The 22342-nt window shown below is 45.8% G+C and overlaps 1 protein-coding gene across 1 annotated transcript in view; it reads left to right on the forward strand.

The window, feature by feature from the left end:
- LOC110319429 overlaps nt 1-22342 on the forward strand; it is a 153928-nt gene that overhangs the window by 69774 nt on the left and 61812 nt on the right. The window contains exon 3 of the mRNA XM_021194925.2: nt 2343-2585. Coding sequence (XP_021050584.1) covers nt 2343-2585 — 243 coding nt within the window. The remainder of the gene's footprint in view (nt 1-2342; nt 2586-22342) is intronic.

The raw sequence follows: 22342 nt of genomic DNA on the forward strand, positions 1-22342 counted from the left end.
TCATCTCATTGTCCTGTTTATTAATTGGACTATTGGATTTCTTGGAAGATAGTCTTTTTAAATTTTTGCTATTACGTACATTGTTGAGTCAGCTTATGGATGTGCACTGTTCTGCACTGTGCTCGGAGCGTTCCACAGCTTATTCAGCTCACTATGCAGCTGAGGATGACCTTGAACTTCTGATCCTCCTGCCTCTGCGTCTTAGTACTAGGATGCCCATCAAGCCTGGTTTATGTCAGCCTGGGCATGGAATCCAGGGCTTTGTATATGCTAGGCAGGCACTCTTCCAACTGAGCTACATCCTAGCCCTTGTGGGCTTTTCAATTGGGTTTTTTAAAAAAAAATCCTTTTTCTCGTGCAAGTTGTAAAGTTCTTCGTGAATTCCGAATGCCCTGTCTCCCCACCTAGTAGCCTTTGTCCTACTCCTCAGAAGCCCTGAAAGCTGATTTTTGTATCATTAGCACCATAAGACTCCTATTTTCTTCTTAAACCTTCAGCCTCATGACCATTGTGCTTCCTGCTGGGTTCTTTCTCTGTCTCACTCAATGAGCTTCTGCTTCATTGAGTGCCTTAATAGGACGCTATCAGTCTCCTCTCTGAAGCTTGCTTTCCTTCCCGATGTCACTGCCACTGCCACTTCTAGCAGAGCAAGAACATCACACATTTGGGCCAGGGTTTAATGGTAGAGCACTTTCAGAGCATGTTTAAAGTTCAGGCTTCTATGCCTTAGGCAGCAAGAAGTGAACAGATAAACAAATAAACACATGTTCTAGCTCTCTAATATGTCCTCAGCTATTGTTAGCTTCTGATAGAACTATTGGTGGCTAATGAGTACTTCACTAGGGTGTGCCAACCTGCCCCTGGGCTGTGGTCTGTAGAGCCCACCTTCCTCAGTTCCTAACAGCTTCCAGCAGCTGTTCTGCAACATCTCCTCACACACAGAGAAGCTTACTCTGATCTGAGTTACTCCATCATTGCTGGTACTAGCAGTCATCTTTCCACTTAGCACATTTCATTAAATTTATATGGAAATGAGAGAACACAGTCAAATTGACAAAGCATTTTACAATTGACAGGGAAATTGGCTTGCTCATGCATTGCTAGGGAGGGGACAAATTAGTACCGTCTTTCTAGAGGGTATTAATTTATATCAAAATCCTTAACAATTCATTTGTCCTTTGGCCCAGCAATTTTGCTTCTAGGAATTTATCCTAAGGAAATAACGGTGAATACATATAAAGATTTATTTGGAAAGATTTCCATCTCATGACCCAAACTGGAATCAAAACACTAAATATGCATCAGTGTGGGACGTGATAAATTCTGGCGCATCAATGCAATGAGATATAATGGAATTTAATGCTGCCACAGAGGCAGATGAATATGTAAACACATTAGTGGCCTATTGTTCTGTAAAGAGCTCAAAACAACACATACGGAGGGATCCCATTTTAAAAGGTACATCCAGATCTACAAGACTGGAATAGCACACATGGAAATGTTTCTTAATAATGAATATAGTTACATTTTTCCTTTTGTAAAAGTGCATTATTTTTTCCTGTAAGATACAATTTGTTTAAGAATTTATTATGCTTTACTTTTTAAAACTTAACAATTGTCAGACCCTCTTGAGAATATGTTCTGGTGAACATTTTATTTTATACTGATGCCCTGAGCTGTGTTTTTATACTCTTTATAGTATAGTACTCTGTGAGTACTTTATAGATTTCATTAGATTTTTATGTTATTGAAAATACTTTGTGGAACAAAAGACTGCGTGCAAACACATTTAAAATCTCTTTTTTAAAAAATCCAACAAAGGCTTTGTCTGTTTCTGTATTATGTGACAAAACATGTTTAGTAAATAATTCTTTCTTTAAAAAAATAAAATTACATTTATTTGTGCATGTGTATGTATGTGCGTGCGTGTGTGCGTTCGCGCGCGAGTGTGTGTGTGCGCGTGCGTGTGCGTGTGCGTGTGTGTGTGTGTGTGTGTGTGTGTGTGTGTGTTCGCGCGCGCAGAACGTTGAGTGTTTGAATGTCAGAGAACAACTCTGAGGTGCTTTATTTTCATATTCTTTTACCATATGGGTCCAAGGAATTAAACTCAGTTTGCCAGCTTTGACATACCCACTGAGCCATCTCACTGGCATTAAGAGTCCTTTAGGAAAGTATTTAAGAGTTTGTGAGAAGGACTCGGATTATGTTGGACGATTGGTTTCTTAAAAAAGAAACTTAGTATCCTTTTGAAACCAGTGGTCAAAATTGTATGCAGTTGCTTTGAAAACTAAGGTTAGACGTCTCTCGGACACTCACATCCACGGTTGCTTTTTCCCTTGAAGGAATTCTGACGCAGCAATCACTGTGATTCCTTCGGCATGGAGGCTTCTTCCTAGAAATGCCGCTCGTTCCCTAGCTACATCATCAGCCAATCAGCGAGCGGAGGATCGCCATCGGCAGCTGGAGGCCTATGGATACTTCCTGCCCATCCAGACCCGGTGGCAGGACAATGACCAGTACGGCCACGTGAACAATGCTGTGTACTACAGCTACTTCGACACTATAATCAACCACTACCTGCTCAGGTAGGCATGAGACTCACGCTGCCCTTGCTGTGTGTCCTTGCTTGGAACTCGGAGTAGAGCATTTCTCTGCTACCTACCTCATTTGGGGAGCAGCCTGGATACTGGGCTCTTTAAAGGAGAACAGAAGGTCGGACATGTGGGCGAGAATGTGTGGCTCTGCCTTTCCCAGGGTCTCAGGTGTTCACATATCTTGGTCCTTTACACTAACTTGTCAGCAAATGTGTTTATTTGAAGCTCAAATAAACACCTACATAACAAACCACATGATGTTCAGATGTGGGGCAACTTGAGCAGATATTAACATCAACCCTCAAGGCCTTTTTGTGAGAAAAGCAGCTGCCTCCCCCACGGAGTATACTTGGAAGGGAGGAGGAGAGACGGAAAGTTGTTTATTATATCCTCTGGATGCCTTGATGACTTGATTGTCTGATCAGCATGCTTGCAAGAGTAGTTAGTATGTTTTTGGTTAATTTAACTGTCTATCGGAGAGACTCTTTCCTATAGAGAAAGCGGCATGAAGTCTATCTTCGTCTTGCAGTGAGCTCAACTGTCTTGATAAAATTGTTAAACCTTATTGAACCTTCTATACAAACAACCCACATTTATTGAGAACGTTCTCTGATGCATCTTATTCAGTGTCTCATTTACCTCCACGGTTAGAGCATAGCAAAAATGCCAGCATAGCAAAAAATAGAGCCTCCTTGGCTGGGTGTCCTTTGGAGGCTCACTGGAACGCATAGCCAGCATTTCTCTGTCTCAAATCTCTCTTTGGCTCACGAACTACTTTCATAGGCAGACCGGAAATTCTGATGAACTGATCCTTCTAAGAGCAGCTTTCAGCTGTGGGCTGATGGGACCGGTGTATGAACACCCACAGCTTCCTCCCTTCTAGACTGAGGTAACTTTGAGACGCACAGTTTACATAAGCTCCTAGGATTTCCTAGTGGGTTTTAACTCGAGCCACGTAAGTTGATAGCCGTTTTTTTCAAATGGGGGTAAAATTTACACAACAACAAGCTCAGTATTTCAACCACTCAAAGATTTTCAGTTTTAAATAATGTATACATGTGTGTATTCCAGTAAGGACATGTGAGTGCAGTGCCAGTAGAGGCCAGTAGAGGGCATCAGTTTCCCTGGAGCTGGATAAACAGTCTGCTTTGAGGGCTGGGAATTCAACTCAGGACTTTTGCAAAAGCATTGTGGTCTCTGAACTACCATGCCATCTCTCCAGGCCCCATTTCAATCATTTTAAATATAAAGTTTCTTGAGTTTTAATATATAATGTGTAACTAGCACTGCTATCACATTTCAGAATATTCACACCATTCTCCCAAAGAAACCCTCTACCTATTAGCGGTCTATCTTCCGGCAATCATTATCTACTTCCCATCTGTCTGGATTTTCCTCCTCTGGACTTTGCATATAAGTGGCATTGCATGAGTGATTTTTGGCAAGGCATTTGGCTGGTTCATCTGCGATAGCTTCTCCTAGTACTTTTTTCCTGAGTACTATGACTTGTCACATGTACTACATTTTATCTATCCGCTCATTCATCGGGTGGCAGATATTTAGAGTGTTCATATGTGGGGGCTATTATGAACAATACTGCTATGAACTTTTATGTGATTTTTTTTTGTGTGTGTGCAGGCATTTCTCAGTACATTTGAGCACATGCTTAAAGTGGAACTCCTAGGTGGTGTGGTGACTCTGTGTAACGATTTGAGGAACTCAGAGTGTGTTTGCTTTCTTGTAAGCAGGGCATGAGGTTCCAGTCTGTCCATCTTATCACCAATTGTTGTTATTACCAGTTTTTAAAAATTGCAGTCATTATATTGTATGTGGACTGTGTCATATTTCCATTCATACCCTGGTTTCCTGGTGATTAATGATTCTTCCCATTGAGCTGGGACATGTCTTCCTTGGGAAAATGTTTGTTCAAATCTTTTGCTTCCTTTAGTTGTGTTTGTTGTTGAGTTGTAACAGTATGTTTTATATTCTGGATATATACATATATGTGTGTATATTCTACATATTCTGGATGCGTACATATATGTATGTATATTCTTCATAACCAATATATACATAGATGTGTATATTCTTCATATATATGTGTATATATGTGCACACATGATCTGTAATCTTTTCTTCCACTTTGAGTTTTCTTTTATGTTTTTTTTTTCTTTTGATTCAGAAGTTTTCAATTGAATGACTTGGAGAGAAATTTGAGACTAGCAAATGCTGAGCCGGATACTTTCCATCCTTCCACCCCCCTTCCTCACTGGTCAAGGAGCTCAATCTGTCCAGTACTGTAGGGCTCCTACTCAGAGTGCAGATTTCCATGTTAGGACATTCAAGGTTTTCTTCTCTTTGCAAGAAGGAATACAGAATGACTTTCATTTAGAATTTTTCTCCTCCCTGCATCCCCTCTCCCTTCTCCTGCCCCCCAAACCGTGTGTGTGTGTGTGTGTGTGTGTGTGTGTGTGTATGTGTGTGTGTGTGTGTGTGCACACATGGAAGCCAGAGATCGATCTTGTTGGTGTCTTTCTCAATCTCTCTTCACCTTATTCTTTGAAACGGGGTCTGTCACTGAACCTAGAGCTCCTCAGTTTCTGTAGACCATTTGATTAGCTGGCCCCCAAGGATCCCCGTGTCTCTGCTTCTCCAATGCTGGGTTTACAGGTGTGTGCCACCATGCTGGGCTTTTTCATATGGGTGCTGGGGATCTCAACTTGGGTCCTTGTGCTTACTGGGCAAGTAATTGACTGAGCCATCGTCCTACCCCTGACAAACTGTCTCTTTTCTAGTATAAACTGTGCATATTACACTTTAAAAAAATCCAGAGCAAGTGGCAAAGATATTGCAGTAATTTCCTACTGTTTGTCAAATGGAGAATTTTGACAGTTATTTTCCAACTTGCTCAAGGCCACACATTCTTTTTTAGAAAGAGTCAGCCGTAGGCGCTCTTTGGGTGACACTTGGGCCACCTCAGTGTAATTTCGACTTAGCAATGCTTCCCTTTTGTGGCTTTTGAATGTCTCCCGTTTGCAGAGGGGCACCTGGAAGGATCTTGTGTAGTTAATGGAGGCTGAGTTCTTTTCTAGTGGAGACTGTGTCTGTGTGGTCCCAATTTGTTATAACAGACACTCCAGTAGTTCTGGGGGAAAGATTAAAATCGGCAGCTTGTAAGGGATAATTTCTGCCAGAATAATGTTTTATTTCAGGTAAAACCTTAAGTATTTTTTCACATTGACTTTCCAGTGGCAAGACCCTGACTATTGATTGGTACCCGGCAAGATGCCAAGCCTGAGAATGGTGCAACCTTGCCTCTCCACAGTCCAAAGTCCGTGAGCACTGCGCATGTGCGGGGCACTCAAAGATGGTGGGCGCTGCGCATGAGTGCGACACCCATTGGCTCACCAGCAACATCATTGCCTGAAATATTCCTTCAGTGAGGGGCTTTTCTCCAAGAGAGGGGGTCATGAGGTTGTGAAGGGTATGGCTGGAAGAGGGAAAGACGGTAGCACAAGCCACAGTTTTCCCCGAGTTCCCATGGCTTTGACACATGGAAGGGGTTAAGTCGTTCTTGAACAGTTTATCGCTCATCAATTGTAATTAAATATGTTTATATTAAATTATGTTTTGTAATTAATGTAAAATCCTTTAGTCTATGCCGTTATTAGAACCAGATGCTGAAGTACCAACAATATTTCAACATGACTGTACTGCCTCGCCAGCTGTCTGACTGTAATTACTTTAATCTCAGCTTGTTATCTAATTATCACCTTTGTAAAGGGAAAAGTACTCTCTAATGCTTCCTGATTGTTTCAGATGATGATGAAGAGCGGGGAACAGCTGTCAGAGATCGGGCCCCGCTTATCACAGCGGAGGAACTTACCCCGAAGTGTATTCATGGCCAAACTGTGGAGGAAGGCATGCCAGGCGAGAACAGGGGACTGGCCAGTGAGGGGAGACAGGTGGCGGGCTGCTCCTCGGCAATGCCTGGGGGACAGGGTTCTCAGTCCTTAGAGACTCAGGACTTTGCTGACAGTGAGCCGTCTTACTGCCCTGAGGATCGCCTGGGTTAAGTAAGCATGGGAAGCCCCCAGTGTGGCATTTGCCAATATACATATACTAGGTCAATGTGGACTGTTCACCCTAAAAAAACAGCCGCTTGGGAGTGTGGGCTGGGGAGATGGCTCAGCAGGTAAGGTGGATAACAAGGGGCCGAGTTCCTGAAAAGGCCAGCAAGGCTGTTTGCATTTGTAACCTAGCCTGGATGGCAGAGACAGAAGGATCCCTGGGGGCTTCCCAGGCAGATAGTCTAACTGTCTGTGAGCTCCAGGTTCAGTAGAGACCCTGCCTCTAAAGATAAGATTGAGGGTGACTGAGCTCTGTCCTCCACACAAGTACACACACACACACACACACACACACACACACACAGAGAGAGAGAGAGAGAGAGAGAGAGAGAGAGAGAGAGAGAGAGAGACTGATTTGGGTTTGCTCCAATTCTACTCTATCCTTTCACAGCTAAGCCTGAAACAATTTAAACGGAGCTCATGATGCTAGCAACTTGACTTTGTCAATTTGTTTTCCAAATCACGTCTAAGTCTTATCCGTTAGCCTGCGCTGTCATTAGAACGGGGCTGAAACGTTGTTTGCTGCCTTCTGCATTGGTCACCCCTGCACAGGTCATCAAACCAGCCAAGACAGTGATCGAGCACGGGCAGAGAGGCCATGGAGCCCCTGAGGAGCCTCAGCTTTCTTGGTTTTGGAGTCCGCTCTAGCATTCTCATATTAACCCTTGGTGAGGCAACCAGCGAGTTCCCAGAGTTCCCAAGTGATCACTGAAGCAGGTTCCCCTGGGGTGTCTCCTAAGCCTCTGGTGCTTGTTTGAACTTCACTTCTGGGGACTACACTGTGTCAGAGGGGAGCGGCCACCTGTGTTCTTTATCACATGAACAGCAGGATGCTAGGTATGAAAGGAGATACAGGGAGTGTGATGGGTGGGGCTGGGGGCATACATAGAACGGACCAGCTGCTAATAAGGAGGCCAGGCTCTCATTGCTGAGATGAGGCTGGACTACTAGCCAGGTGTAAGCTCTTATAAGACCTTAGTCCTTAAAGGCCAGGAATAGGAGCCCTTTTTTAAAGTGGACAGGAGAGGGGGAGGGAACTGGGTAAGAGGAAGGAAAGAAGGGAGAACAAAGATAAGAAAAGAGGAAAACATTGAGGAGGAGCCCAGAACAGGCCTCTGCATGGAGCTGAGTGTGGTGAGGCTGAGAGGCGCCTGGGTGAGCGCTGGCTGCGCAGAGGTGCCTTGCCTTTGATTCAGACACACCTTGGGCAATAACTGTGTGACTGACCTCAGCCTCAGCACTTTCAGCTTAAAAAATAATGCCCCATGGCAATGCAGAGGCCATCGTGGCAGATGCTAGGGCAGTGTGCCCAAAGTCTGACACTACGGATGGTACAGAGGAGTTAACAATTCCCGAAACCTCTTTTCTAGTAGCTATGGGTGTGACATGTGGAACGTGCCTTTAAGATCCAGGCAGGAAAACACAATCTTCTCAGTGTGGAGGTCTGGTGACATGGGTGTTGGAAGGAATCAAAGAGCAACAGGGAGATGACCGTGTTGTACAGGGATCAGCATCTAGAGTGTTCTTGCATCTAGGGCTGGAGACTGGCGCCGAGTGACCAGGGGTGTGGAGAGTGGCAGCCCAGGTGGCACTGAGATACTGGATCACCCAGGCAGGGCAGGGCAAAGATGCTAAAGGTTCAGCCTGGGTAGGATGAAGAAAACTCTTCCGAGCTGCTGCAAGGCCTGTGGCGGAAGGGTGGCTGACAGAGCTCAAAGAATGATGGGTCCTTTAGGAAGGAAAAGTCTTTTCTTCCCTTCCTCCTTTCCTCTAAACACCCAGGAATGCCTCTCATGAAACCAAATCATAATCCAGCTAGGAAGTGAGTTGTGTGGTTCTGGGGCTCCCAGAGTAAACACAGAACATGGAGAAATGGGGCCGAGGCTGAGATCACGCAGGAGGATCACAGGCCAGTGGCACGTGATGGCCTTGTACCCTGCAGCAGCTCCCTTCTCAGCACAACCCGGTAGCATCCCTGGGCTCTTCAATCACAAGGAGGAGCATGCGTCTCTCCCCTGGCTGAGCTCCTGCATCCGCTCCATTCTCCAAGCTGCCCTCACCGTCACCACACTGTATGGCTTTGTTTTAGACCCCTCCTTACTCTCTCCAATCTGGCATCTTGGAAGGAGGGTACATAGGGAACCTGTTATTGATTTCACTCGGGTCTGTTTGCTTTGCATTTTTCCTAGCATGGTGCATGGATTAATTATGTCTACATTTTATTTTACTTGGTAGCAGAATGTAAACAACAGAAAGAAAATCTGCTTTATTTTGCCCACAGGGAGCAGCAGTGCATGCCATCTGTCCCCTTCTCTTCTGTCAGTTTTGTGGCTCATGGTCCATGTTCTTTCTCTGCCTCAGTTTCCTCGTTAGATTAAAAGAGTCAACAAGAGTGAGACCTTCACTGGTGTTAACCAAGGTTTGTGGTGAAGAACCAGACAGAGTCTGACCACATCCTAATTCAAGAGAAGTGAGTGGCTTACCATTCTGTGACAACCTGACTGGTGTGTGTGTGTGTGTGTGTGTGTGTGTGTGTGTGTGTAAGCTTAGGGATGCTCAAATGAGAAGATCGTCTTTCTGAGACTTTCCCTGGAGGATAAATATGAAGTCTAACTGTGGTCTTGTTTGCAGATGCTTTGCTGCAGCTGCAGGGGCAGTGAGTGATCAGAGTGGAGACTTTAAATAACCGCCATCATTTCGACCGTGATTTGTCCCCCAAAGGTTTATCTGTTTGATCTTGAAGCTGCTGATGTCATAATGCCATGACCTTGACTCCAGAACTGTGAGCTAAATGAAACTATTTTCCTTATAAAGTTATCCAGCATGGAGAATCTCATTATAGTAATAGAGCTGGGTTAATTAACACATTCCCACTGGATTATATCCCCCACTTCTTGGACTAGTCTTTAGAGAGCATCAGAAGGGGGCAGTTCCCCAGCACCGAATCCTGAAGTTTTGATATGATGTTCAAAAGCCATAGTCTTAGTATCCTATGCAGAAGATAAGAAAAGCCACCCTAGAGAAGCCAACCTGCCCCATGATAGGGACCAGAATGCTGTTCTCATTGTAAAAGCAAAGGGCTATTACTGGCCTGAGGACTACCAAGCTTAGCCAGCCTAGCTGCCTAATGATGATTAGATTACTAGATTTTCATACCAGAGAACCATGAAACAAGCTTTGGGGGAAAATCAGGGTCCTAACAGTGGCATCTCAGCTAGGGGCAGGTAAATTTGAGAGTAACAGAAGTGGAGAACAACTGAAGTCCCTTCACTGGAAGAGAAACGCCATGTTCTATTAATTCTCTTTGTTATACTATTTTTGATTCTTTGACAAGAGAAAGAGCACACAGCTGTGTGGTGGTTAATTTTTCATTGTCAACTTGGCACAACATGGAATCACCTGGGAAGAGATTCTTAGCTGAAGAATTGTCTAGATCAGGTTGGTCTATGGGCGTGGCTGCATGAGATTGGCTGGATTGTCAATAGACGTGGGAAGAAAATACAGCCCATTGTGAGTGGCACAATTCCCTATGCAAGGAGTCTTGGACAGTATGAGAGGAGAAGGCAAGCAAGTGAGCATGCACGGATTCTCTTCTCTCTGCTTTGCTTGGATGTGATGTGGTGTGACTAGCTGTTTCAAGTTCCTTCCTCTGTGGCTCCCTTGTAGTGATGGACTGTCAACTGGAATTGTAAGTTGAAATAAACCCTTTCTCCTCTATGTCGCTTTTTGTCAGGATATTTTATTACAACAGAAACAAAACTAGGGTAAGCACAGACCCAGAACAGAAATGTACGCTCTTGCCTTGTGTTTTTCCATTTCCTTCATCTTCCCTTCCTTGCCTGCAACAGGAAGTGGTGTATAGTTGCACCAAAGCCACACCCTTCCTTAAACTATTCATACACCTGGGGTATTCTTGCTCTCGGCCTTCAGTGGTGTAGATCATCCCAACCTTGTGTGACCTCCCAGCTGCCATCCCTTGAAGAGGACTTCATTCAATTTCTGCCTTTGCACGGGACCCTAGATTTTCTCTATCAGGGACTTTCTCGTCCTTCAAACAAAAGCTAAACATCTCAGACCCAATTTCAATAGGTAAGTTTGAGCGTGCCCAGCCAGCTTTCTCTCATCTTCTCTATGCCTTCACCTTAATTTGTGCACTTACATTTTTTTCTGGTTTAAGTCAGTGTTTCAGTGACTTCAGATGACTTCTTACGTGGAATTCTTATGAGTCTTGGTCATATTTCCTGCAGTGGTAGCATCCTGATCTGAGCCTCTTCTAAGTTGGAACTGCAGTGTTTTAGCCCTGAAAGCAGCCTCCACCCCCAGTAGAGATAAGACTAGATCCCTTGGTAGGAGGTTTGCTATGATAGAGGGTGAGGACCTATCCATCCTGTGAAGGTCACAGATGTGAGGGTCAACCTGACATGAATGAGTTGATGTAGGGCATGAGCAGGAAAAGGGAAGTCTCCGGGGCAGGGGGGGTGTCCCTCAGCAGCCTGGAGAATCCCTCACTTGGCCAAGACTGCCTGGTGAAGCATCCCCCTCTTTTCTCCTCTGAACTTTTAGCCGCCATCCCTCAAAGAGGATTGGTGCCTCAGGAGTGTGAGGGCGTAAGAATCTCCAAGCAGTGGACTGGAAGTCCCATCCATCAGGCTGGGAGAGAGATGCCCAGGCCTGGGGGCAAAACATTTTCTCTACCTCAGAGCAGGCTGGGTGCCACTCAATGGTGGGGTAACAGGAGTGACAGACCACAAGTACATGCTTGGAATTTAAGTGCTGCTAAGGTAGGGACATGGGGATTACTGAGACTGATGGCTATGAAGCAAGGAGCTATAGATTCAGTGAGAGACCCTGTCTCAGCTGGAGAGAGGTGGAGAACAACACTTAATATCAACTTCTGACCATTGTACATAGGTACAGACGCATACGTGAATACATACGCACATGTACACACACACCCATATAACGATATGTGCTAAGTAACCTGTCCCCACTAAAGGGTTTGCTAATGGGCTTCTGTAGTCCATGCTTGTATCTTTTTTGAGAAAAGATATACTCATTCCAAATTGATCTTAGGATTGCATACCAAATATAATAATTAAATATTAATAATTAAAATACATGTTTTTATTAGAAATAGAAAACCAAGACAATAAACGAACTAAGACTCAGTGGTGTTTCTATGATGGATGATGGCGTTGATCTCTGAGCTTTCAAACAATGAAGACAACAAAAGGGAACCGGAGGAGCCTCGCGATTCTCATCTTGTGAAAGGAAACATATCACATCTCCCAAAGAAACAAAAGTCTCCCCTTTGTTTTAGATTCTAATAGAAACAAGAGAAATGTACATCAGAATTTTGAGTAATATGGACAGAATGTAAGGAGGCTAGAAGCAAACTTTCCCGTTTGGTACCTGAGCACTTCGGTCCCTGTGAGCACCTGATGAAAGAGGGATGGGAGAGGTTTTCCCCAGCAAGATCCCATAGAGCCAGGACTCTGCCCCACCCTGTCTCAGATGGCTGACAATCGGGCCAGCCACTGGGGGGACCTTTGAGGGCTGGGAAGCAGACTTATTTTCCTTGTGCTGGTCGAAATTCTAGCCTAATTCCCTTCTAGTTCTTTCCAGGACTGTTCATTGTCTTTCCACTCCAGACTAGCGAGAACATTCTTTATGCCCCCCTCTGCATCACCCACTGTGGGAGCAAATGGGAGCCAAGCTATTTTCCTGTGGCCCTCAGCCAAGGTGGGGTGTCCTTGGGATCTTGCAGACAGGATGGCATGTCCCAAAGTCCTATCTTTATGTCTCCTGCTGTGCAGTGTCTCTGAAACCCCCCACAGAAACACACCTCCTCATCCCTGCGTTTGTGTCTCAGGGACTGAGTTAACATATAAGTACCAGCCAATGTGAAGGTCTCAGTTAAAATATTATCATCTGCCTCCCTAGGCCCAGGGAAATCTCATTATATATAAAATAAACCCATTGGCGGGTGCGATCTAACCCACAGACTGTGGAATCTACGGACAGAGTATGCCTGGGAAGTCGGGCTGTCAGATTAATACATTGTGCGAAAATTGGGGCCGGAGGTCATCAGACTCCGGATACACAAATCTCCCTCTGAGAATCTCATTTTAGTCAGACTATCAGTTAGATTAGAGAGACCCTAATTATCCCACTGAAATTAAATTACTTTATGTTAGGGCGATATAATGAACAGCCATAAAAGGGATACACACAACCAATCATCTTATTATTCACAGCAAGACCAGAGCATACACTAAAAGGACCTTGCTGATTATTGCTAGATAGTCCCTGTCACACACACAAAAAGGGCAAGCTCAAGAGAAGGATGGGATTCAGTGCTAGTTCAGCCTTGGGCAGCTCTTGGGTCTTTCCCCAGTTTCCAGGACAGGTGTTAGACTCCCGCTGTGCTCTTGAGCTGACCTGCTAAGAGATTCTTCCCAGGGGCACCCCTGCAGGTGAGAGAGGACACAGGGACATGCATTACCTACTGCTTTCTGCAGCCATCTCCCCCAGGGTCTCTTGACTTACAACAGGAGCTTAACAGTGTAAGTCAAGTGAAACTGCTGTGTGGTCAGGGTGTTTGTCCTCCACATAAAATGCTAACCTCTATATGTTTGTCTTTGTTAGAGCCTACAGCACTAGGTGCTGTAATTAATTATCCTCAGAGCTCAATGTCTTAACACAATGGAAGTTTATTACTTGTTCAAATCCTGGACTGGCCTAGGTCAGTGGGTGTGGGAGAGAGCACCCTACTCCATGCAGTCTCTCAACAAGCCCCTAGCACCCTTGCCCCCCAAGCTCAGCCTTATCAGGTCGGGCTTCTCAGTAGCAAGGCTGTCAGCGTTTTGTCTCTGGCTGATTCTTCATGTGCTGTCTGTGTCCTGCAGGATATTTGACTCCCGTGGTTTCTAATAGTAAAAGCCAGTGGCATATCTTCCCTTCTGAGACAACCAAAGATGTCTGCAGACACTGACAGTGGTCCCCAGGAAAGGGGAACAGAAATGGCCCTGATGGAGAGCCATTGCCCTAAATCCATGGGGTCTCCTCCACTCATTAGGGAGGTAGGAGAGCCAACAAGGAGGATTTGACACCTACATTCCTACCGACCCTTTGCTCGGCAGAAGTCACATGACCTCCTCTATGTGAAAAGGTATCTGGGGAATTGTATCCTCAAAGGGAAAGTGAATCTGTGTGCTGATCAAGTAGCAGCTCTCACACAAGGACAGTCAAGGATGCACAAGAACTCTAGGTCTGATTCTTCACCTGGTATGACTTTGAACTGCTAACTGCTACTTTGGGTGGCCACCTGGTCCTGGATTTTCATCTTCCTATATCCTTTTACTGTTGCATCTAAGACACATGTGTTTTGCCTTCCGTTTCCTGGCATGTAGCTGAGGATCCTAACGCACGGGGCTGGAGAGATGGCTCAAGACTTAAGATTGCATGCTGTTCTCACAGATGACCCAGGTTCATTTTCCAGTATTCATGTTGGGAAGCTCACAACTTTCTGTACGTCAGACTCCAGGGGAATCCGACACCCTCTTCTGGCATCCACTACATCCACATTTATGTGCACACACCACACACAGACACACAAACATACACATACTTTAAAAGATCAAATGAACCGTAAATGAAAACCAACCAGCCAACCAACCAGCCAACCAATCAAACAAACAAACAAACCAAACAGTCCCTGCTGATGTGGTTCAAGGATGCGGGTAGGTTCACATGCAGCTCTCTCAGGAGTGTAATTAAGGATATGGATGTGTAGTGTGTTTAAAGTTGTGATCAAAGTAAGAGGTGGGCTCATGAGCTCCTCTGGCCTGATGGTTGGGGGGCAAGAGGCTGAGGTTCCCGTGGACCATACTTGAGCAGTGTAGAAGATCTGGCACAGAGAACACATTGATAACAGTTTAAAGTTTCATATCATGACCTTGGGATGGTATGGACTGATTAATGAATGTCAAATGTCAAATACCAAATAGTTTAACAAAATGATCTCAATGATCTTTAAATGAATAAATTGCCACAAAATATGAGGCCTTTTCCTTGGCTGTTCTCATCATCAATACACGGTCGCTAACATCCAAGTAACTGGAGATTAAATTGTATGACTTTTTTTTTTTTTAAAGCCCATAAACTTCTCACATAGGCAGAGTGTAGGTAGGTAGAAAAGAAGATGGGATGGGGTGGGTGCTGACAACCCCAGTACTGGAACTGGTAACTTAACTTTGAGTATTGTGAGTGTTGTTATCTACGTTGATGGGTCATTTGCCAGAGAGGTCATAGGGTGTGCCGCCTGACTCCCTGATGTACTCCTCTGGTGGCATCACTCCTTACAATTTAAACTGTTACTGTGCAATAGAGTAGCTGAGGGGAAGGTTTAGGGTAAGGGATTGGTGACCCGAATGCCCAATGTGATTGCACCAGTAACTCGGCAATCCTGGGTTGTGGGGCAGGCACTGTTTTCAATACTTTGGCTAAAACAAACAAACAAACAAACAAAACAACAAATGTCTTTGGCACACAATTCCAATATGGCCTCCTTGAAGCAACTAGAGAGCCACCGCCCCACCATATATTTTTCCATGACATGCATTTTACATAGAAGGAAATTCTTCCTTTGCTCCCCTGTGAAGCCTTGCAGGGAGTGGCTCAGTGTCGGCCTTCCTCTGTCTGGACCCTGCTCCTGATCTACACCATACCCCTGGCCCTTCCCAGTTTTGTCCATATCACGCTCTCAGTTTCCAGCGAGTAGCTTTCTCTGTCCATCTCTCAGTTCTTAGATCAAAGACAGCTTGCGCATGTGCCAACCATGTCTAAATCCTATCTGCGATTCCTGGGACCTCGTGAGTGAGATTAGGATGTTATGTCCACATTCTTTGTGAATGTGAAACATTCACATGGAACCAATCAAGTTCCATGATTGGACTGGAAGCAAATTGAGAGCATGACTGATAGCCACACATGTTATGTAGTGCCTGGCTCATAGTTGGTGCTAACACGTTGCTTCGGGCAGCCATGAATGAGTTTTTGTTGTCTGGAAATGGTAGTCAATCAGGCTCTCCATTGATTCATCACAGATCTGCCTATGGGTTGGAAGTATGGTTCCCACCGTGACTGAGAAAGGCCCGAGAGCTCTCAGGTGCTCAGTGAGAATGATGTGCCAAGCAGCCCATCTTCATCCTCTGACTTTTGTCATTTCAACTGCAAATCTTGCTAAGATCTGGAACACTGGAGTTTTTAATTAAAATATGTGTACTTGGGTGTTGTAGAACTTCCCAGGGCGCGCACGGGAGGAGCTGGAGAAATGTGAACCAATAGCCACTTCTGCTCACCTACAGCACCTTCTACTGGCCAAAAAAACCAAATGCATCTGAATCGAGTTTGGTAAGGAGATAACTGGGGTAAGTTACTTATGGGAGCAGGGGTGACGCAAAGGCAGCTGAATCCCCCAAAAGCCCACCCTAGCCTGGGTGGTGACTCTCGAAAGCTGCTCTCTACAGATCTCAGCACAACTGAAGGTCGTGCTCCTGGGGAAAGTCTCTGCCATGCCTATTGCAGACTGCTTATACAATCTTTCAGAGCGGCTTTAAAGTCTCCTACTTTCAGAGCCTTGTGAATACTTCAGTAGCTTCCTAAGTCTTAAGAGTCTCCCTCCTCCCTCCACGAGGCAATATGCCCTCTTGCAGGAAATCAGTTTGCACTTGGTCATCCCAGGGAGTAGTGGCAGGACAAAGCAGAATGCAGGTAAATATCCCAGGTTGGAACAAGACACTCCTTGCGGAGCAGTGTCTGTGGTGTGTCTGTGTTGAGATGTGTAAATCAGGTGGCTGCCCCAGGAATGCGTTAGCCTCTTAGGATTCACGGCGTGCACTGCTTTTCAGCTCTCAGCAGAGTGAGGTATGAAGTCATTTCCAAAGCAGCGTCTATGAAATTCCATTACACAGGGCTTTTCAATTTGAGGGGAAAGACCTTTGCTGAAACTAATTTACAGCTGCTTTAATCACGGAGCTCAGATGGTGGTAGGCCGTCCTCATTGCAGTGACTGAAAGGGTTCACACTGCTCCTGTAGACTGGCTCCTGCCCCCACCTCCTCCTGGGTTTCTTCTGTATTTCTTGGGCATCCCCTAATTTTTGCAACAGTTATTTTTTTTTTTAAGATGAAAAGTAATTAGTTTCACCCCTCCCAGCGAATGCGATGTCTTGCGCCCAGAAACTCTTTGAGGACACTGCTGTAAATCAAAGCAAATAGGGCGCATCCCAGAAGATTATCCTGGGGTATCTCTGCCAGTCTCTCCTGCCTCTCAGGACTCTCCTGGGTTCCTTTGTTCCCTTTCCCCACTGATGTCACTGGGATTTTTCTAGACCCAAAGAAGGGCAGCTGGGAATCCCAGAGAGTAAGAAATACTTTGCTGGAAATCAAGAAAGTAAATTTAATCTTCTCCTGTTTTCTAAATTTGGTCCCTTGACAAATTTTCAAAGGTGTGTGTGTGTGTGTGTGTGTGTGTGCCCACGTGTGCGTTCATGCACATGAACAGACAAAAGAAACAAATCAGCAAACTGAGAGACTGTAAGCGTGTGTCGGTGAGCGTGTCCCACCATGGCTCCTCTTCAGTCCACCCAAAGGGCCTGCCGTGACGCCCCTCTCTGTTGGACTGTGAGATGAAATAAACCCTTTCTCCCCCAAATTGATTTTGGTCATGGTGTTTATCACAGCAACAGAAAGAAAGCTACAACACAACTGAACCCCAGCACTGGGAGGCAGAGATGGGAGAATCCTAAGGGGCTCACTGACTGGCTAGCCTGGCCAAAATGTGAGCTTCGGGGTCTATGAAAAGCCCCTGTGTCAAAAACTAAGGTGGAGAGTTATAGAAAACCCCCAAAGCCAATATCTGTCACATACACACACACACACACACACACACACACACACACACACACACACACACAATTGTAAACTTGAAGTCTCCTCTTTCCATCTGACTCTGGTTTGTTTCAGGTTGACAAAAAGATGAACCAACACTAGGTGCATGCCATCACCTGGCTTTTACATGGGCATTTAGAACCTAAATTCAGGCACTCTCATACCTGTGTAACAAAGCACTTCACCTGCGGAGCCTTCTCTCTGCCCCTGACAACTTCCTGAAGCTTTTCAGGGCATCTCATTGATGAGATGAGGGTGAGTAACACCTGCACTGAAGATCACATGGGTTAGAGAGAAGACCAGGCAAAGCAGTGTGAGAAAGCACTGTGTCCCAGTTAAAGGCCTGGGGCTGTCTGGGGGCTGGTGGTGTTAATTCACCCGACTTATCGAAAAGCAGTTGTCTCAGTCAAAATACAGCTGCTTGAAATCCTTTTGGGGACAAGGCCCGTGGCCCCTGAGATTGCAGGTGAAGAAAGATTTGGGAAGAACTGGATACCCACTAAGCCATGTTGAGTCTTCTATAGTTAGCACAGTCTTCTACAACATTTGGTTTCCTTGGAGAGAAGAACGATGCTGAGATATGGTGACAAGTAGGTTTATAGTTGAGAAGTTCTGGGCAGGATTTTGGGGGGGGTCAGGTGATTGTGGATAAGTTTTTAATGTGGTGCCCTAGCACTGTGTTCAACACAGCTGTCGGAAGATAGGCACACAGTGAAGGGTCATGCAACAGGTCCTGGGTCCTGGGGGAGATCTTTGTGTACTTAGCAATTGCTAGCTTCTTCTTCCTCTTCCTCTTCCTCTTCCTCTTCTCCTCCTCCTCCTCCTCCTCCTCCTTCTTGCCTATCAGCACGTGAACATGTGTCTCCTGACTGTTGGTGCCCTTTTCTACTAATTTATACATCACAGAAACAGGAAATCGATGGTCACTTGTTTTTCTAGCCTCCTACACATCAAGAATACAGATATGATACCTAGTCTTCACCCATGCAAGTACCCCGCAGTATGAAATAACTGCTGACATATGAGATAAGACCTGTTCGGACTCCACCTGGGTGTGTCTGGCAGGTCAGTGGCAGCTGCATTCCACTGCTATTGGAGATCCTTGTTCCAGTTTATCTGAGTGTGGTGACTGTGGCTGCCATGGTTGGCTGAGAGGGCTGTGGTGTGACTCTCAGTTTCTTCTCCTTTCACCGTACCTGTGTCAGAAAGTCATGAGAAAGGGGACAAGAAGAGAATTCTCTCTTTAATTAATAAGCAATTACATATACATATACATACACACATACAAATATGTATTGATTCACTGTGGGTCCTTGAAGGTCAGAAGAGGGCAACAGATCATCTGATACTGGAGTTTCAGATGGTTTCAAGGGACATATAGGTGCTGGGAATTGAACCTGAGTTCTCTGGAAGAGCAGCCAGTGCTCTTAACTGTTGACCCATCTCTCTAGCCCTCGAGTGCCTTCTTAATGAGCATTTTCCAGTATCTGCATCTACACACAAACATGAGCAGGTGAGGAAGGGTAAAGAGAAACAATCCCCCATAGGCTTGGAATAAAGCAGACTCAGTTTAAACCCCAGCTTCCATGATTGTTAGTTAGCTAGCCTTTGGGAAGTGAATAAAAAATATGTTTAGAGCCTCCATTTCTTCTAAAAATGGAGGCATGCATGGTACAGGAGCCACAAGGGCTCTTGGGAAGATTTAATTAGAGAAAGTGTGAAAGTTAGAGATCTTGGCGAGTAGTAGGTGCTTAATAAATTGCAGCTACTGCCATTATTTAGCTTAATAATTAGCAGCTTAATCTTCACCATGATCACCATTATCATCATCTACCTCCCTCCAAGAAACTTTATTTATTGGATTAAAATGTTCAATCAATTCCAAAGGTACTTTTGCATTTCAACATATGTCTCTACTTGAAGCCAGCATGTCTTCCTTTCCAGGCCTGGCCAGGCAGCTTGGAGTCTAAAGGGGAAGTTGTGGGTGATGCTTTTCAATGGAAAGCCACCTGTCCATCCTTTTGTATTCTCCTCAGAGAAATCTGTTGTCCCGGGAAAGAGTTTCCTCATATGGCAGTTTGGCTGCCTAAACGAAGCCAGGTTTCTTTGTGTCTGACTGGACACTGGTTCCAGGGATCAGCACAGAGGTGGAACAGCTTGTCTCTCGCAGGGGTTGGTAGGGTGTCCTGCTGGTGGGCCCTTCGCCTTGAGGAGCTGGGAGATCGACACCGTCTGTTTCTGAGCATCTCCGTGAATGTGCGATCACGTGTGTGCACACCTGTGCAGTCACAGTCCTTCCCCAGGACCTGACTGGAATCTCAGCCCTTGTTCTGAGATGCTGCATAGCTCTGTGTCACAGATGCAGAGAGAATCTCCCCCTGCCTGGGCTGTCTTGAGACATTTCAGTTCTCTCAGAAGTAAGTAGCACCGGGTGAGACTTCCAGAGACTCAATAAGTAACTCATACCTGGGAGGTATGGACAGCCCTGGCCAAGGAGGCTGACGGGCATGGGGAGTGTGTGCTCAGACTGCTTGGTCAGACACTGTCAGCTGTCAATCTCAGCTCTAACCCACAGTGGCTGTGTCACTTTGGACAGGTCTCTCAGAGTCCCAGATTCTTTCTGTCATATGAACACTGGTTCGTAGCCATTGGCAGTGAGTCACTGATGATTGTGTGTTGTGTGCCATGAACGAGCATGGCCTACGCTGTTTCCCTTTGACGTTGTACTGGGCTGAACCAGTAGGGAGCGCTGCAGTTCCCGTAAGCCTTTCTTTTCTGGGCCTCAGTTTTCTTGTTTGGAAATTGGGCTTTAACACTGTATGAGATTGCTGTGAATGCCAGGTGACAAGATGCAGAAGCATCTTCAAATGTGCTAGGAAGTTAGCTGATGGTAACTTTTCTGTCCCCTTAGGAGAGAGATTTGTCAGGTGTGGTGTTGTGTCAGAACTGTGGCTCGTCTAGACAGATCACACCAGACCAGCACAGTTCCATGGGAGAGAGATTTATGGTATGTGTGGGGGAGGACAAAGGGGGCGACGAAGAAGAAGAAGGAAAGAGGAGGAAGGTCAGAGGGTTCTGCCGTTTATTTGGACTGTGACATAACCACACACACCGCTGCGTGCAGGTAAAGGTGTGCAGGCAGACCAGGTGGACACTGGCAATGTATGGTGATTGCCATGGCAACAGGTGCACAGGTCCTTTTGTAATCACCTAGGGTTGACATCACCGTCATCACTAGATTCAGACCTGACTGAAGCCGGTTCCTGATGCTAACAGGTGGGAGGAGGCAGTAAGAGCTACCCCACGTGTGAAGTTGCAGGTATGATCATACAGGGGGGCATCTCCTGACCTCCGTGCATTTGGGCTGTAATGGTGCTCGGTGTGCACTGAGTTCTGGGAGCAGGAAGCCTGAGGTGACTATCGCTCATCCTCACAACGTGGATGGAGAGCACTTCTGCTCTGGCACTCCTCCAGGGCTCAGGTAGGAACATGTTTGTCATCTCAAGCAGGCCCTAAGGGAGACTCCTTTTTTATTCTGCCTCAGATCCCTGAATCCTCCCGGGTCACCTCTACAACCATCAGAACCGGACCTGACTCAAGGGTCCTCCCTTCTGCAGTCCCCTTGAGGAAATGGCATAGATGTTAAGAGAACGAGGAGTCAAATACAAGCATCTAATATCCACCCTTCTGTATCTAAAGAGAGAAAAGGTTCCGCCCGTTTCCTTTCTGTGGCACCCAGGACACCTCCTCCCCCCTCCCACAAGCCTCATATCTGGATGGTGAGCTTCTGAGAACTTGCATTAGGCCCTGAGCAAGCTACTCGACTGCAATTCAAAACTATTAGGGGGGCTGGTGAGATGGCTCAGCGGTTAAGAGCACTGACTGCTCTTCCGAAGGTCCTGAGTTCAAATCCCAGCAACCACACGGTGGCTCATAACCACCCGTAATGAGATCTGAAGCCCTCTTCTGGTGTGTCTGAAGACAGCTACAGTGTACTTACATATTCCACCCATGTGGCCCTCTCCTGAAAGCCTGCTGAAACCGGAAACTAGAGAAGAGAGCACTCAGTCTCTCTTCACACCCTCCGTGCTAATGTGCTAATGTTTTCAGCAAGACTCCTAGAAGCCCATAGTTCCCAGGGATGCCACTTCCCAGTGCTAACTATGAGCTCCCTGAGCAACTCTACAGCCAGTGAGGCCCATTTAGTGGGATGCTTCTAGACAGATATCCTGGACACATATAGAAAAACTGGTAAGACAGCATGTCCTCAAAGAATGAAGAGAGCTTATAGCTTCGATGGCAGTACCCCCATTCTATCCATTCCTTCACCCCAGTCACCCTATAACCGGGTAGCCAAATGCTATTGCCCGCACAGGGACATATGAACAGTGAAACTTCTATCAATACTTGTATCTGGACAACAAGAAGCATAGCAGTGCTTGCTGCTCTTCCAGAGGAGCCCAGTCTGACTCCTAGTATCCACGGGAGGGTGGTTCACACCTGCCTGTAACTCTATCTCTAGGGGTACCCCAACGTCTCTGGCCTCCACAGGCATCCCACTTATGTGCACATACCCCCACACAGACATAGGCACATCTAATTAAAATATTTTCTTAAAGGCCTATTTAGATGTTGCAGGATATTTAATCATATTATGAACCCCAAGA

Source organism: Mus pahari, chromosome 3 (assembly GCF_900095145.1).
Source record: "Mus pahari chromosome 3, PAHARI_EIJ_v1.1, whole genome shotgun sequence".
Lineage (NCBI taxonomy): Eukaryota > Metazoa > Chordata > Mammalia > Rodentia > Muridae > Mus > Mus pahari.